Source organism: Seriola aureovittata, chromosome 23 (genome assembly GCF_021018895.1).
Source record: "Seriola aureovittata isolate HTS-2021-v1 ecotype China chromosome 23, ASM2101889v1, whole genome shotgun sequence".
NCBI classification, from domain to species: domain Eukaryota; kingdom Metazoa; phylum Chordata; class Actinopteri; order Carangiformes; family Carangidae; genus Seriola; species Seriola aureovittata.
In genome coordinates, this window is record NC_079386.1 from 9,792,651 (window position 1) to 9,808,150 (window position 15,500).

Sequence of the window (15,500 nt, forward strand, 5' to 3'; positions counted from 1 at the left end):
TGTTGACCAATTTCCAAATCAATATCAATTTTGGTTTTGAGTTATTTGCAGTGGCTGTTTTTTCTCATTGCAGAGCCCATGTTAACCACTTCTCAGGCAGAAGTGATTGTCACAAAGATGGACAGTTTTAATATTTAAAGGGAGTGAGAGGTTCACTATGACATGCACCCTCTCTGCCATTCAAAAGCTCCCAGTCACCCCTCACTGCCCTCACATGGTGATATTTTGGCGCTGCCCGTTGCTCATTCTCCTGCTCTTGCCGGACAGAAGGGGACAGCTGGGATGACATTCTGAAGCAGATGCAAAGAGTCCATTACGGTTGCCCCCCCAGCTCCACAGCCATATTTCCTCTGTCAGTGTAACCACGGCAATGAAATTCTAAGGGAGGTGACCAAGAGCTTGGCCTCGTCTCCAGTGCAATCTGCTTTAAGGGCGGCAGAGCAGGTGTGGTGGCGCGGGCATACGTGCTCACATACACACACACACAAACACACACACACACACACACACACACACACACAGACAGACAGACAGAGCGCCGTGCCATATGGCTAAGCCACATAATGAGGGTCATTAATGTGTCGGTGACACGTGTGATTGACAGGTGGCGGGGTTCGCTGAGTGGCAGGTCCATTCACAATCAAAAAGATAGAGATGATGGTGTCACAGTCACACGGGCAGAAGCACACCGATGCAGTTTATATTGTGATGTGGTGGTGACAATGTCAAAGCTTTTACCTGGCATGACCGAGCCACCCCAATGAGGCTCCTGATGAAATTGTTTGGATTTTTATGTAAAAGTTTAAGAAGCTCCCCCCCCCCTCCCTCCCCCCTTGCGCCAGGATATTATTGATGCCATTTTAGTCTTGTCTGCTCTGCTCAGTTTGAAGTACTGTCATGGCTCGATATGATTATATTAGGCCGTTTTCCAGGCAAAGGAGAGGAAGGGAGCACTTTCTGAAATGTGAAGGCAGATACCTTGAAATACAGCAGAATTTGAGGAGGCTTCAGTGCATGCACCAAAGCTGTTACCTTTGAAAACAATCATGAAGATAAATGGCAAACTTAGCCTCTCTCTATACCACACCTTTTACTACTTGGTGCTTTGACAGCATTGTATACATTATAAAGGACTGTTGTTACGAGTCACATTGAATAGATACAGTATATGGACTTTTGAATCAACCTCAAAGCGAAAGACTGAGTGGTGTAAAAGTATCAATAATTGAGAGATTTAACTTGATTCTTCTGCTTCAATCTTCTGCATTAAATCAGATCTTTTGTTTTTTGTTGATATTTTGTATAATTGGTCGTTTGATCTGCCCAAAAAAACTAAAAAAGCTTGAGACTCTTTAAATAGGAATCCATTCATTGTCGAATAGGAAAGATATTTGCCACCAAGGCAACAGTTTCTCTGTTTCTCTTTTGACTCTACTCCAACAAGGACAAAAGAGTAATAACAATTCATGGGGTTGGCTAAAACGTCTTGCCCTCACATTGAGTCGGAAAGTAGAAAAAGCTTTTGCTTGGTGAGATTGCATGCCATTGGTGATGTTGGGGGAGAACTCACCCTTTGTTTGTAGAAAATGAGTTTCTCAAGAATGAGGAAATGAGTGTTAAAAAGACAAAAGTTGTTCAGTTTATGAGGACTTGAGTAGAATGAGTTGAACTTTAAGAAAGAAAATGAAACAGGCGTTTTACTGATGAATCAAGTGCCAGTGCAAAAACTTTTGCTCTGGGAACTGGTTTATCTATAGTCCAGTCCTTGGTCAGCACCTGGAAAATATGGAACATTTCCTCGGTTAAACCTCCAATATTAAAATTTCATTTCTCATATTGGATGCTTGTATATTCAGCTTTCAGCTTACCAAGCAGTAATAACTTTTGCACAAACATTTAGCTTTGCTTTTTATTAGAGCTGCAAATCAATGTCTATGTCAGTGTCTGGCTGCTCTACCTGAACTTATTAGGCTGTGTCTGTTGTGACAAGTGGCAGGCGGATGTTTTAAAATGTTTGGAGACGTAGATAAAATGATTGAGCTGTAATAAATCATATTACTTTTGGCTATATATGAGGAAACAAATGGATGCTTCAGTGATTATACACAGCCAAATTAATGTTTCTTGTCAACTGAAAATGGGAAAGCTCATAAAAAAAATAAACAGGAGAGCAAAATCAATAACAACAACAACAAAAAAAGGTCTGCATTTGGATTTGGATTATTAAGCTATTTCAAACTGGCAGCCACTTTTCTCAAATGTTAAAGTGTTTACAAGTTTAGTTTATGACAGAGGGAGGCTTCAAAAGCACTTACTTCTTTCTTTAAACAGGAGGATGTTTTTCAGTTTCCTAGTAATTCTCTCATAATTTCCAAGGTAATTTTCTGAACTATTTCATTTGGAGGTGCAGTTATCACAGAACACTGAAATCTGAAAAGAAAACTATTACTGCTCCTTGACTTTGCTTAGTTATGTGGAGTTTGTAGGTAGTTTGTAGGTAGGTAGTCGATTTCAAGAGGATATACCTCGAAAAAAAACCAGCTGAATTTCAAGTCCCTGTATGTTTGTCGCAACCGATCATGGTCAAATATGCAACTTACGCAAGTGTGATGTGGAAACTCGAAACCTCCAGGGCTCATTGACTGAGAATGAAGTTTACAGTGAAGCAGGAGATAAACTGTTTCGATAAAGTTACAGTTTTGAAATGAATATTTGTATATTCATAGCTTTTCACTGACGGAGAGGGAGCGGATGTAATATTAACAATTTCTAATAAGGTAGTTGAACTTCTTTACAAACCATATGTGACTCAAATTATTATTCAAAGCAGAGTTTTAAAACATGTGCAGAGGCAATCTTTGAGTATTGACTCAATCATTTGTTTTTTAGAAACTTTAGAAACTGATTCGAACTTTCTCCATTTGTGCTTATGTGAAGACAGATGTCACATTCTTTCATGTTCAGCAGACCTGCTGTGCACTGACTGAAAGACTAAACACTGTCACTGTTTTGTTTATAATTAGTGCCACATTGCATCATTCATCATCATCATTACAGCATTACTGTAACTGTTTTGCCAACACATTTTTTCATTCACTGTAAAGCAATAGTTTGACATTTTCGCAAACAGGTGGCAAGATCAATACCACTGTCATGCCTGTATGTTAAATATGATGCTACAGCCAGCAACCAGTTAGCTTAGCTTAGCTTAGCTTAGCTTAGCTTAGCTTAGCTTAGCTTAGCTTTGCATACAGACTGGGAGTAGGGGTGAAACAGCTAGACTGGCTCTGTCGTAGGTTTAAAAAACCTGATGTATAACTTGATGTATAATTGATAATCCATGTGTTAATGTGAGCTTTCGAGGTGCTGGTTGGTAGATTTTGTAACCTTTGTACAGCACCAGGCTAGCTGTTACCACCTGTTTCCAGTCTTTGTGCAAAGCTAAGCTAACTGTCATCACAGCGACTTCATCATTAAGCAAATGATGTAAGAGTGATATCAATCTCTTAACTTTATGTGCAAAAGTCAATAAGCGTATTTTCCAAAATGTTGGAACCATTCCTTTTAAGAAGTCTCTATGAATAATCAGCAGTAGTCTTGAAAGTTACTTCTATGAATGTAAAACAACTTCAGGACAATTTTGATTGTGCACTGGAAGAGGGCGGAGGTGTTTTTGATTGCGAGGGACGTGCAGGGCCAAATTAAGTTGTGAAGCCCAGGTCCCAGCATGTGGGTCCAAGGGCACATGACTGACATTTCAAAAGACCTCTAGAGCCACAGTCAGAGCCTAAAAGCTGGTGGATTTCCAGCCGTGTTAGGGGCCCCCTCGAATGCCCATCAAGGCTGAGGCTGTGTGTGTGTGTATTCCACCCACATTAGGCATCTCCTGCTGTCAGGGAGACATTAACAAAGCAGGCTGTGGCCTGTCCTCTGCACTGAAACTCCTGTTTTTTTTTTCCTGTTGACGTTTAATGCAGCCTCTCCGTCTACTTCCTGGGAAGAGGTGGCATTGTTGTCCTCTGGCACCTACAATGACATGTCCAAACACGCACACACACACACTTCCAATGTTGCAGTGATCGCTGTCATTGCTTTTTTTCTGCTTTGATGTTAAAATAATTTGCTGACAGTGAGTCACCAAACTGATCGAAAACAGTTATCTCGCACACTGATTGGGTACATTTCAGTAGTCACATTCATTTAGCAGATTAAACATTGAGTAAAAGAAGCAGCTCAAGAAGCAGACCTCACCCCCACAAAGTCAACCTGACGCCCAAAGTCTTTTTTGTTTTTCTCTCTTTGTCAGACAGCCCATGGGGAAATTAACTGATGAGTTCATGCTGGCAACAGGGTTGCTATAGAAACTTCACATATAAGACTTGGGCTGGAGTTTGTCACCAGATAAAGAGAGAGAGAGACAGAGAGAGAGAGAGAGAGAGAGACAAAGAGGTGGCTGTGTTGAATACTCACTGGAGAGGCATCAAAGGTGGAGTCATTTGCAACACAACGTTAATGCCATGTTTTATTTCTTCTCCTCTATACCGCATCCTCGCTGCAGCATCTCCCTGAGATCACCGCATCCTGCTGCGGGCCTGGCTGGGATTCCTGTGGAAGGTTTTTCTTTATGTTCCAGCACAGTATGTCATAAATATCAAGGTAGACGCCATCATTTTTTGTTATGACATTATGAGCAGAATTGAACAATAAATTATACTTATTACCCATCATAGAGCATTCCTAGCTGTCAGTGCGCCTTTGTCAGATAATCACTTTGGAAAATAGCATGTTTTGGGTAAACTGCCCGACTGTGAGCAGTGTCAGGGTATATACTGTATTGTTGAACTAATGTGCACATATTGATCAGATGTTCTTTTACTGGCCCCTAGTGGTTCGGGTTAGAAATAACATTGCAGTATTATATGTTAAATGGAATTTACGTGGCGGATAGTGCTGCTATGATTTAGCTGGACATACTGCATTCCCTGTTCATGCCAACAAAGCTTGAAGACTTCCTGGAAAGACAGATTCTTCTCCCCCTCAATTCTTTTCTACAAACTGTAGCATTCAAATCTGCCATTACTGTGATTGAAAACAAATGGATAACTATTACATCTAATGGAGAGAGCAAAAGAGATTGGGTTTTTCTTTAACAGCCTTCCTTTAAAGACATTAGTTACATTCTTTATAACATCTAGTTTCAGTTTAAGACCAGTTTAGAAAAGATGTACCTGTAAGAGACAGGAGATTAAAAGTGATTAAATGGGGAAATTCATTTATAGCCGTTATAGTTGTGAAGGCTCTGGACCCTGATTTACGACTGTCAGCGCCCGTCTTAATTTCAGTCTGGGTGACACATGAGATGAGCGTCTGCGCTAGTCAGGCTTCAGGCTCTGACAGGAGAGTTGCAGCACTGTCTCGCATCTCTCACTCTTTCCTCCCACCACTCTTGATGCTCCTCTTTCTATACCGCTCCTCTGTCGTTCTCTGTGACTTTTAGAGGAGAGGAGTCAACATTGTCATGCTGAGCTAGACTTGCACGTCTCTATCAAGTATCAGTGCCCCCTGGAAAAAAAGTGTTCTATGGAAAAGAGGGTGAAAAAAAAAAACTGTTTATTTTGAACATCTTTCCTGCCCGTTGTCATTTCCCCCCTGTACACACTGCCAATGGGTACAAGTAAATGTGCGCAGGGAGTGTGTGCGTGCACACCGAATCACACAGTGAGACGTTCAAAGCCAGATGCTGCCGATTTGAGACTCAACAGAGACGCACTCTCCCCTGCTCCCTCTTCATATTGCAAACAAAGTCAACAAACACAGCCAAACTCTCACCAACCTCCTTTTGTAGTCACTGTCAGCAGAGCGATGCCTCGCTCCGATCCTGGTTCTCTCAGAATAAACCTAACCTGGACTTTACTGGAGTTGGAGTTGAGCGAGAGAGACACAAAGTTGGAATGTCACCTTCTGCTCTTTGGCATCTCGACTGGGAGGGCCACGGAGAGTGCAATGGGACACAGTGGGAGCCCCTCTGAACCTTAGCCTTGGCGCAGATGGCAGGTTTAGACCTGTGGACCTGCTAATGAGTGGGTCGTGCCAAGCGGTGTAGGACACAGGGACATAGGTTAGGTTGCTCCATCAAAGCCGTGATCTTCCATGTCATTTAGGTGAGGCCACGCCCAGCTGCTTAGCTGGTGGTGACATACAGCCGCTAGTGATGAGTTGATGCCCGAAGCTTATGTTGACTTGAGACTTGAAGCGTTGAAAATTACTCTGTTATGGCCTAAAAATTTCAAACTGGTCAATGCCAATTTCCAGAATTGCAGGTTGGCTGCTATTGTCATGAACCGGTTTGGTATTTTTACTGCTGTGCAATGACAAAAAAAGGATATATTATCTCCACTGCTCACATTTTCAGAAATGATAAAAACATGTAAAAGGATAGGAAAGTATGTCTTAAAAGATTTAGCACTCTACTCCTGTCGGACTCACAATGGACAGTTAAAAAAAAAAAAAGATCAAAATATCATCAAGATATCATCTTTTTTATTCCACACATTCTTCTTTCTTGAGAGCCACAATATGTTTTATGCAACTTATTTTACGTATGCAGTTTTTCTCCCTAAGACCTGCAAAACAGACTTTGATGTGGAAAAAAAAAAATCACAGCTCTCCTCTTAAACAATACTCAGATGCCCATATGTACGTAAATTGAGAGTCGTGGTTGGCTGTAATCTTTCTTCCTCTCCGTATTGGCTGTGAAGGGATCTCCTCCCAGTGCAATGATACTCGCTCTGTCCAAAAACACATGCTAGAGTTCATCAGAATCTAATTTAAGGCTTCGGTTGTTGAAGTTAGCTAAAACCATTTGTGTCTTTTTTAGTACAAAATTCTCTCCTTGTGTTACCATCGCTCCACTGCAGCTCAGCAAGGAACCGCTGTCAGAGGAAACACAAAAAGGAGATTTTGTTCAAACATATATTTTTGGAGCTGCTTGGTTCATATACGGATAATAATCAATTATTTAAATTACATTTTTGTAGGTGGATTATGTCCCCCATAGCTGCATTTGGAAGGGATCTTCTCAGTGGCAGTATAGATAGGAAAAAATAACTCATTCAGTTAACATTTTGGTATGTAAGTATTGCATTAACGTTGATGTGGAAAAAATCTGAAGCTATCCTTGAAAGCACTTAAAGCTTAGCAAGATACAAGAATAGCCTGGCTTGCATATTTTTCCTTTGATAGAAGTTTTATACAATCATAAGTGGACAGTCAGAAGAAAACTAAATGTTACAATGCAAGAGGAAAAAAGGTCCAATTCAGACAAGGATGGACCAGACTGCTGGTTATTCCCACCCCAAGTTCTTAATCTGGAAACATGCTTGATTTTAGGAATTGGCACCATTTCTGTGTGTGAAAAAAAACTGAAAAGTATGTGTAACACCAATAACCACAGGGGGCGTCCCTGCCAGGAAACATTTTCACACTTAAGACATCTGCATTTTACACCTCAGTGTCAGTCTGATGGGCCCCTCTAATTGGCCACTCCAGTAGCTTCAAGCTGTGATTGGCTCCAAGTAGTCGCAGAACCACATGAGGTCACATGCAGTGGAATATTATCTGGTTTCTCGATAACCTCGACTTTTATCCTTGAGATCTCTCAATGTGTGAAATACGATGAACTGTTTGCCAATAAGCATGTTTCTCTTTGAAGGATGTACTAATTTCTAATCTGCAATTCTGATTGGGAAATGCTGTGGAAAAGACAGAAAGAAAGATGTTCTATTTCAGGTAGAGCTAACTGCCCTTTGTTTGCCTTCATTTGTGAAGCCTCTCATTTTCACAGTGAAGCAAAATCATGCTCTGCATTTATATCCATCCCAGTTATCGATTTTACCGCTGTGCAGAGATATAGAGTTGTTTTATCTGAGCCAACACTTTAGCTCAACTGTGAAGAATAGTGTCGAAATGGCTGATATTGGTGGGATGGACAGGCTGCATCCTGGGAGCTCATTTGTAAAGAGTACAGGTGTGAGGGGAAAGAGAAGAGACAGGTAGGAACTTGTGATGGATGATGAGGGTACACAGCGGACCGGTGACAGGGGAACATCAATAGTTAAAGCATCAATGATGTATTGCATTTTGTAGTTTTGCAGTGCTCAGTTGACGTTGAAAGTAGTTTTGGGATTGCAGCAGCCCACACCCAGCACTTTACTTTGTCATATTTAGCAGGCGTGATGCTTTTGAAACGGTATTGTCATGCATAATCAGTCTGCTCACTGGAGGCTTTTTTGTTCCTCCAATCAAAGAGCTGAAGGGCGAGTGATTGACAGAGCATGACAGTCCCTCACACTGTATGTAAGGCAAAGTCCCAGGTCCTGCCTATTTGATATTGCCCCATAATGTGTGTGTGTGTGTTTCTAGCCTCAACGTGTACTGTTTTGCTCTGCATGAAAGGTCATTAAGCAGCAGTGCCATGCTTTACCTTCACACACATTTCCAGACTTCAACTTCCAGGGTCAGACAGAGCCTTTCTACTTGCTAAAGGGCACCTTAATGTTGAAGGTGGTGACAACGCCAGGACCCTGTCAACTTCCTTTGCATTTGCAAGGCAACACTTCCATATGTTTATTTGTGCATTGAATCTCTGGCCTTCCCTAATAGATACAAAGTATTACAAAGATGCTTACCTGATTATGCAAACTGCCCGTCATAACAATACATTTATAAAAAAAACTTTTTCAGATTTTATTTGAGGGGCTGTGTGATGTTTAAACATCTAAAATATTATTTAAAAAAGAAAAAGGGAAAAAGATTGAATGAAAAAAATGATAACTGCTTTGCTCTAATTTGTCTCAGACTATATGACAGTTAAAAGTTTTTCAAAACCAGAGCACAGTGAATCGAAGTTGTGGCTTATCTATATGGTTTAGAATCTGAAATGTGATCATTTGAGTTCATTTGATATTTAATGACAGGCATTGCAATATGACCACCACGAAGTTAATGTCTGTATTTTCACATGCTAACAATGCTGACAGGGTGATGTTCAGTAGATGTTAACTGTGTTAACCATCGTCATTTAGCATGTTAATACGCTAAATGTTGGTGCTAATCAGTACTAAACACAAAATACAGCTGAAGCGGCTGCTAAAGACATCCATGGTGCAAATTGAACACACACTTACTTTTGCTACAAATTATTTCAGTCACAGCTACAATGATCTACAAAGCTTTTGTACAGGATTATCAGATTTGAAATATATGAAGTAAAAGTGAAGCGGTCACCTTCTTTATGCCATGATTCTGTCCTGCACAGTTCACACCAAATTGTAATCAGCCACAACCAACACATAAAATAAATCAATTACCCCGTGATTAAATGATTAAATTTTTCTACAGCCATTCTGTGCCATCAGAATTAAACTGAGAATGATACGCTGAAGTTAACATTCAACACAGAGGGGCTTTAATATACACCTGAGACTCACAAAAGACATTTCTGCCCAGACACTGTCCAGACTCCCGAGTTAGTCACTCCCACCTCTTCCCTCTACAGAGCCTCATGAGAGAACAGTGACTATTCTTTTCCAACACCTACATGGTTCTGATCTGTAAAAACTCTTGAACAGGCACCATATGGTTTACTATACATGTAATATCAAAAAATAAAGATACTTATGTCTTTAAGTAACCATATATATTTATATATATATATATATATATATATATATATATATATATATATATATATACACACACACAAACACACACACACACTCACATGTTACAGGGTTTTTTTTTTAATTTTAAAGACATTTAAAATGGACCACATCTTGGACCACAGTTTTTTGGGGGCCATGCTTGTCACAGCATGACATCATACTCATGCTGAACTGAGGTCTGCCACTGCATCATTGTTTCTGGGCAGCAAAGAGCCAGTCTGTGTCTTCTGCAATGAAACAGTGCCATCTATGGAAACATTCAGTGTCAGGCCTGTATTTTATACAGATAAACCTGCGGCAGAATGCTTAAGTTTTAAAACAAATCTTCCTCTATGGAGATACTGAGGGAGATTTATGCCATGTGTAGCAATTTGTAGCTGTTAACAAATGCTTAAAACATATTATCCTTGAGTTTCTTCCTTTATATTTTTATCTGACCTGATTCAGATTCCCTCTTAGGGAGTCTTTAAGAGGTTGTGAGGGAGAAATTGCTCTGAAAATTAGTCATGGATAAATCCAGGGCTTATGTGACTGTAAATATCCATCTGACAGTTGGAAATGGCACTAATATGTCGGGCTTGGCTGCTGTCAGTCATACTTAGAAGTTTCTGCAAGGCTTGTCCCTTCAAAGCTACCTTTTTTTTTCTCTCTTTTTTTTCGAACTAGCATTCCTGCCACTGAAGTTTTGCACTTTCTTACAGTATATTATATGTTTTATATGGTGAATCCTAACGTGTTATCTGAGTTCACATGTTGTTATTTTCAAGCAGATGCAGCTCATTTGAAAGCTAATAGTAGTTCTGAATTGTGAATTTTTCAGTTTATACCATTAACTACAACAGCATTTACAGAACATTTAAGCTTAATTATTAAATATAATAAGAAAAAAAAACACAATTTGGTCTGATTGCTATGTCATTTTAAAGAACTACGACCATGCATGACAGCAAGTTATATGGAGAGATTACAAAGAAATAGATCTCCTCCAATTGGAAATATTCTTATAACAGTTTATTGATAGATTACTGTATGTGTGCCAAAATGCTAAAGTAAGATGGTGAATGTGGTGAATATTTTACCTGCTAAACATCAGCATATTTGAATTGTCATTGTGAGCAGGGTTAGCATTTAGCTTAAGGCACTGCTGTACTTCACAGAGCTTCTAGCACAGCTGTAGATGTTTTGTTCAGCCTTCTATTTGCGTGTGAGTAGAAACATCTGTTTTTATTGCTTGTGCTGGTGTATTACTGCCACATTTCTGATAGAAGTTTGGATACAACAGTCCGGGTATGAATTAACATGTTAACTTCAACAAATGTCTGTATGTTTAGTGGGTATGATACAATTTAAACATGTTAAAATGCTGATGTCACTATTCTCAAGACAGTTTCATCCTTTACTTTAGCTAACCTTTCTCTCCTGCAGTCTGTTGTTTTTACAGATACTTTTGTTCCTGGAAAGTTGGTCTGACTTTGGCTGCCAGGTGGTAAGTATAGCTGGAGACAATCCCCCAGCAGGCAGATAACAATGAACGCATCACTCTCCATTTCAGTTCTCTATTACATGAGAAATGTATCAGCCCAACCTAGCCTGAGTGTTTTGGGAATGAACCAGTGTCTGAGGATGCTGGGAAGGGGTTGGCTCTCGAGGGCCAAGAGCCTGTCAGTTTCCCTCCCAATCTTAGCCCCCAATTACTGAATCAAAGGTGAGAGAAAGACCAAATTCCATCCTGTGCCTGGTCCTCATCTCACCCTGCTAGACCAGACAGGCTATCTCTCCCTGCTCGTTCATTCACTCTAACTCGAACGCACACGGAGCACAGCTCTTGGGAACCTTGCAAGTGAGCTGCTGGTTGCGCTCCAAAGAAGCTTCAGAGTTCATTGCTCTTTCTCAGCAGGAGTGCAGACGGGGCGAGTTCCCAGTATCTCCTTACCTCTTTTTCCCACACACTCCCTCACATGTTGCTTTTTTCCTGAGCTGCTCCCACATGAATGTGTGCAGATGAGACATGTCGGTGGCATTTTCATCCCACATCCGCCGCGTTATCTCCCAGCCTGTCCTATGAAGAAATGCACTTTTTTTTTTTATATCTTATTTACTAAACAATTTCGAGGCTTATAGCATAAGTACTGAGAGGCTTATCCCAGTACAAAAAACTCCTGCAGTGACAGCTGGAATATGAGTATGACTGACATCACTTCACTGGTTAATGTGAAATGCACGCCGGCTGTGAAAAAAGCCTCTTTTTTTTTTTTTCCTTGGGTACGGCGTAGATTTAAGACGGATATTCTCTAGACGATTTCTGCTCTGGATGGAGGGATGACGCATAAATGTGCTCCAACTCTCATGAGGAAAAACTTATTAAAAACTAGCGTCAGTTAAGTTAGTGTATTATAGTTTTTGGCAAGCCACATGTTTTGAGAGTAAATCCAGATATGGTGGAACGCCATGTACTGTATATACCTGTTATGCTTCCTTACTTTTTGATGAGTTATTGTTTTCTGTAAGTTTATGTCTTGCTTAAAGTATTAGTGTTCCCAAAAGTAAAGATAACTAAAACCAACTGATGTTGGAGTTCATAACAAAGAGTATTTGTGCTACTGTTTGTATATTGTCATCAACGCACTTGCATTAATAACACTAAAATTATACAGTTTCTTCTAATGTAAATGTGATTCCCAGCGAAGTGAGCACACTGGGCAAAGGGTGGCAACGTGAAACAACAGCCAAACCACAATATTATTAAATATTGTGGGTTACAGTTTATTCTTGAACTTGGAAACAACAGCTGAAACACTCTCAACTCAAGGTCCACTTACTTGCTTTTTCTGGTGCTTTTGACCTTATTACATAGCACCCATTAGCACATTTAGACTGCTTGGCTTGACATTGATTTGATGACACTGAATGCATCATGTGGAGAAAGGCAGTTCAGTCCAGGAATGTCAGACTCCGCTACTTATAATAAAAATAATATATAAAGCTGATATTCCTCATAATAGGCAAACATTAATAGTACTGATCTTAAAGATTCTAACTTTAAAAACAGCTGTTGACTAAACATAGTCCACACAAGGCCCACTTACTCGCATGCTCTGAAGCTTTCGACAACTTCACATGGTCCCCTCAACTTTAAAGTCAGCATGGATGAGAAGTACGGTAGGTGTTGAGTGTCACAGGAAGTTTGAACATCTACAGCTCCATGGCAACTCAACTCAACTCAACTCAACTCAACTCAACTCAACTCAACTCAACTCAACTCAACTCAACCTGCTGATGAAGATCAGGTGATACACTTTAAAGCACCAGATAAAATAAGTAAGTGGACCTAGAGTTGAAATTGTTTTGTCAACTGATTCAATTCAGTATTCATTTAGTTTTTTTTATTTTTATTGTACATTATTAACTTATTTTCTTGTATGCTTTTAGTCTTCCTTTATGACCCTATAACATCATTTCATTTTTCCTGTATTCATTTATTGATTGTAAATGCACTAAATCGAAGAAGGGCAAATTCGAAGTGGCTTGAACTACTTTACTTTCACTTTGTATGCTGGCTCTGCAGCTACTGTAACTACAACTCTAACTTCGAAACTTCTCAAGTGTTCTTTAGGCAGTTTTGTCTGACAATATTTTAATCATGATGATCCCTCCTAAGCTCCTACTTATTTGTCTTATTGCAGCGAGGCAGTACACTCAGTGCATGCTAACATGTCTAGTTCAGACCACAGTGGACTCTCTCTGCTGTAGTATAAACTGAGCAGTATAAGCCAAAAGGCAACACTGTAAGAGTGTTTACCTGTGTTGAATCCCATCTGATTCAGATAACCTTCACTCCACAATGACTGGTGTTCTGAATGAGCCGCAGTGCTTCCAGACATCAGTGCGATGCAATGAATAGATTTTTAATAGACACCTCTAGCTTTCATTACTCAAGGCAACAACTGTGTACACACTGCCTTGTTTTGCACTCCTCTAACAAGCTGTCTAGCAGCACCGTGGAGAAAAACTGCTGCTTAAGTGAGAACAATTGATATTTAAGTTAACAACATGCTGAATGAGGGAAGCAGGAGAGCTGTTGTATTGTGATCGCAAGCCAAAAGAAAAGCAATTTGTTCTTTAGTGCCATTAGTGCTTATATGGTGTTCTATTAGTCGTTTTTAAGGAGATGACTTAAAACTGTTGAATGTGAATATATAGCCAGAATGTTCTGCTTTCTTCTTCTATAATTGTATGCTTTCTTTGTCACAGTGACATAGTAGTGGTATTATTTCCAGAAATGTAATTTTTTTAAAGCAACAAAGTGTCCTCATCCCTTTAATACAAACAAACCGAGGAATTAAAGCTGCATTTGACAGGTGCTTTTACCGCCTTGTCATTAACATATAGTGAAAATAATGTAATAATGTGACAAACTGTATATTTTCTGAATTGATTAAGCATTTGCAATGACAACCAAAGCAAAAACTACTTGTGCAGGCCAATCAATTTGTGTGTTACAATGTTGGAACTAGTACAAGGTTATTTAAACAAGGCAAGTTAGTAGATACATGGCTTCATATTAAAAGAAGCCCCACTAAAATGTGGAGAAGAGTACTAATTAAGATAAAATGTTATCTACTGGTTATAATTTTATAACTGCTGACAACTAATACATTAGTTAAATGTAATTGGTGACAACTGTCGGCCTGCTGCACAAAGCTGTGTAAGGATAATTGAAGCTTATGAAGCAAACTGTTATCAGGGATGACAGCTGAGGATACTCACAGGGAGCATAGTTAGGGACAGGCTGGACAGCCATTAAAAATTGTCTAAATTAAGACCCTTGCTTGCAGAGGTTTAATGTCGCAATCCTTTACTTTTGCTGTGGAGCTGCCGCTCCCAGTGAGATGATGTTATGGCACCTCCGTGTCAATAGTCTCAAGACACTCAAATCTCAAAGGTTTCTTATATATTGTATGAGGTATTTTTAAGTAGGCTCAGGCATGCTTTGGTTTGATGTTTCTGCCTCTTTAAGTGGAGGTCATTTGGCATCCAGTTGTACTGCAGTTCGAATGGGTCAATGCAGGTGGCTTACTTTTATTCACAATATTAAGCACAGTTGTTCAGATATATAAAGTAAGTGTACATTTATTTCCAGCAACTGTGGGCATTAGGATGCTTTTAGGATACTGTTGATGCTGTGCATATAAGTAGATCCTATATTATTTCAGTGCCAGGGCAACAAGCAGGAAGCTTATGTAAGAACTGTTTTGATTGTGTCATTGGATGGATACATTTTCAAGGCAAATCAAATATTGTACCCACAATCCCAAACAACGTCTTTAATGTCCTACTGGGCCTGTCTTCAGATCTAAAATCAAATTAGTCACGTACAGTACACTTTTGAAACAAACTGTTTTGACCTCACAGTCTTTTTTTTCTTTCTTTTTTTTTTAAGGAGAATAATTGACAAAAACAGAGAGATAAAACTTTAAAGTGCAGCTTTACTGTATCTGAGACCCGGCCTTAGTCTCAGTATGTGGCAAGTGAGTCAGGGGTAGAGATGCACAGCCGTACTTTATCTGTCTCAGTTGGCAGAGAAATTGTTATTCTGCACTCAAAAACAAAAATCCCACTGTCAATACGTGTTGATTTATCAAGGACAGGTGTTGATTGGAGACTTGTCTGTTTGCACATATGCATCACACGACTTCAAGAAAGATGTTCAAAACAGTGCAAAGTGCTGAAATTAGTGAAAGTGATTGGTGTGGATTCAAATTCAAATAATTCAAATTG

The 15,500-nt window shown here is 39.7% G+C and overlaps 1 protein-coding gene across 1 annotated transcript in view; it reads left to right on the forward strand.

Moving 5' to 3' along the window:
* The window catches only part of LOC130164873 (phospholipid-transporting ATPase ABCA1-like), a 170,464-nt gene extending 165,760 nt beyond the window's left edge, over window positions 1-4,704 (forward strand). The window contains exon 53 of the mRNA XM_056369863.1: window positions 4,559-4,704. Coding sequence (XP_056225838.1) covers window positions 4,559-4,682 — 124 coding nt within the window. The 3' untranslated portion in view covers window positions 4,683-4,704. The remainder of the gene's footprint in view (window positions 1-4,558) is intronic.
* Window positions 4,705-15,500: the final 10,796 nt, after the last annotated feature.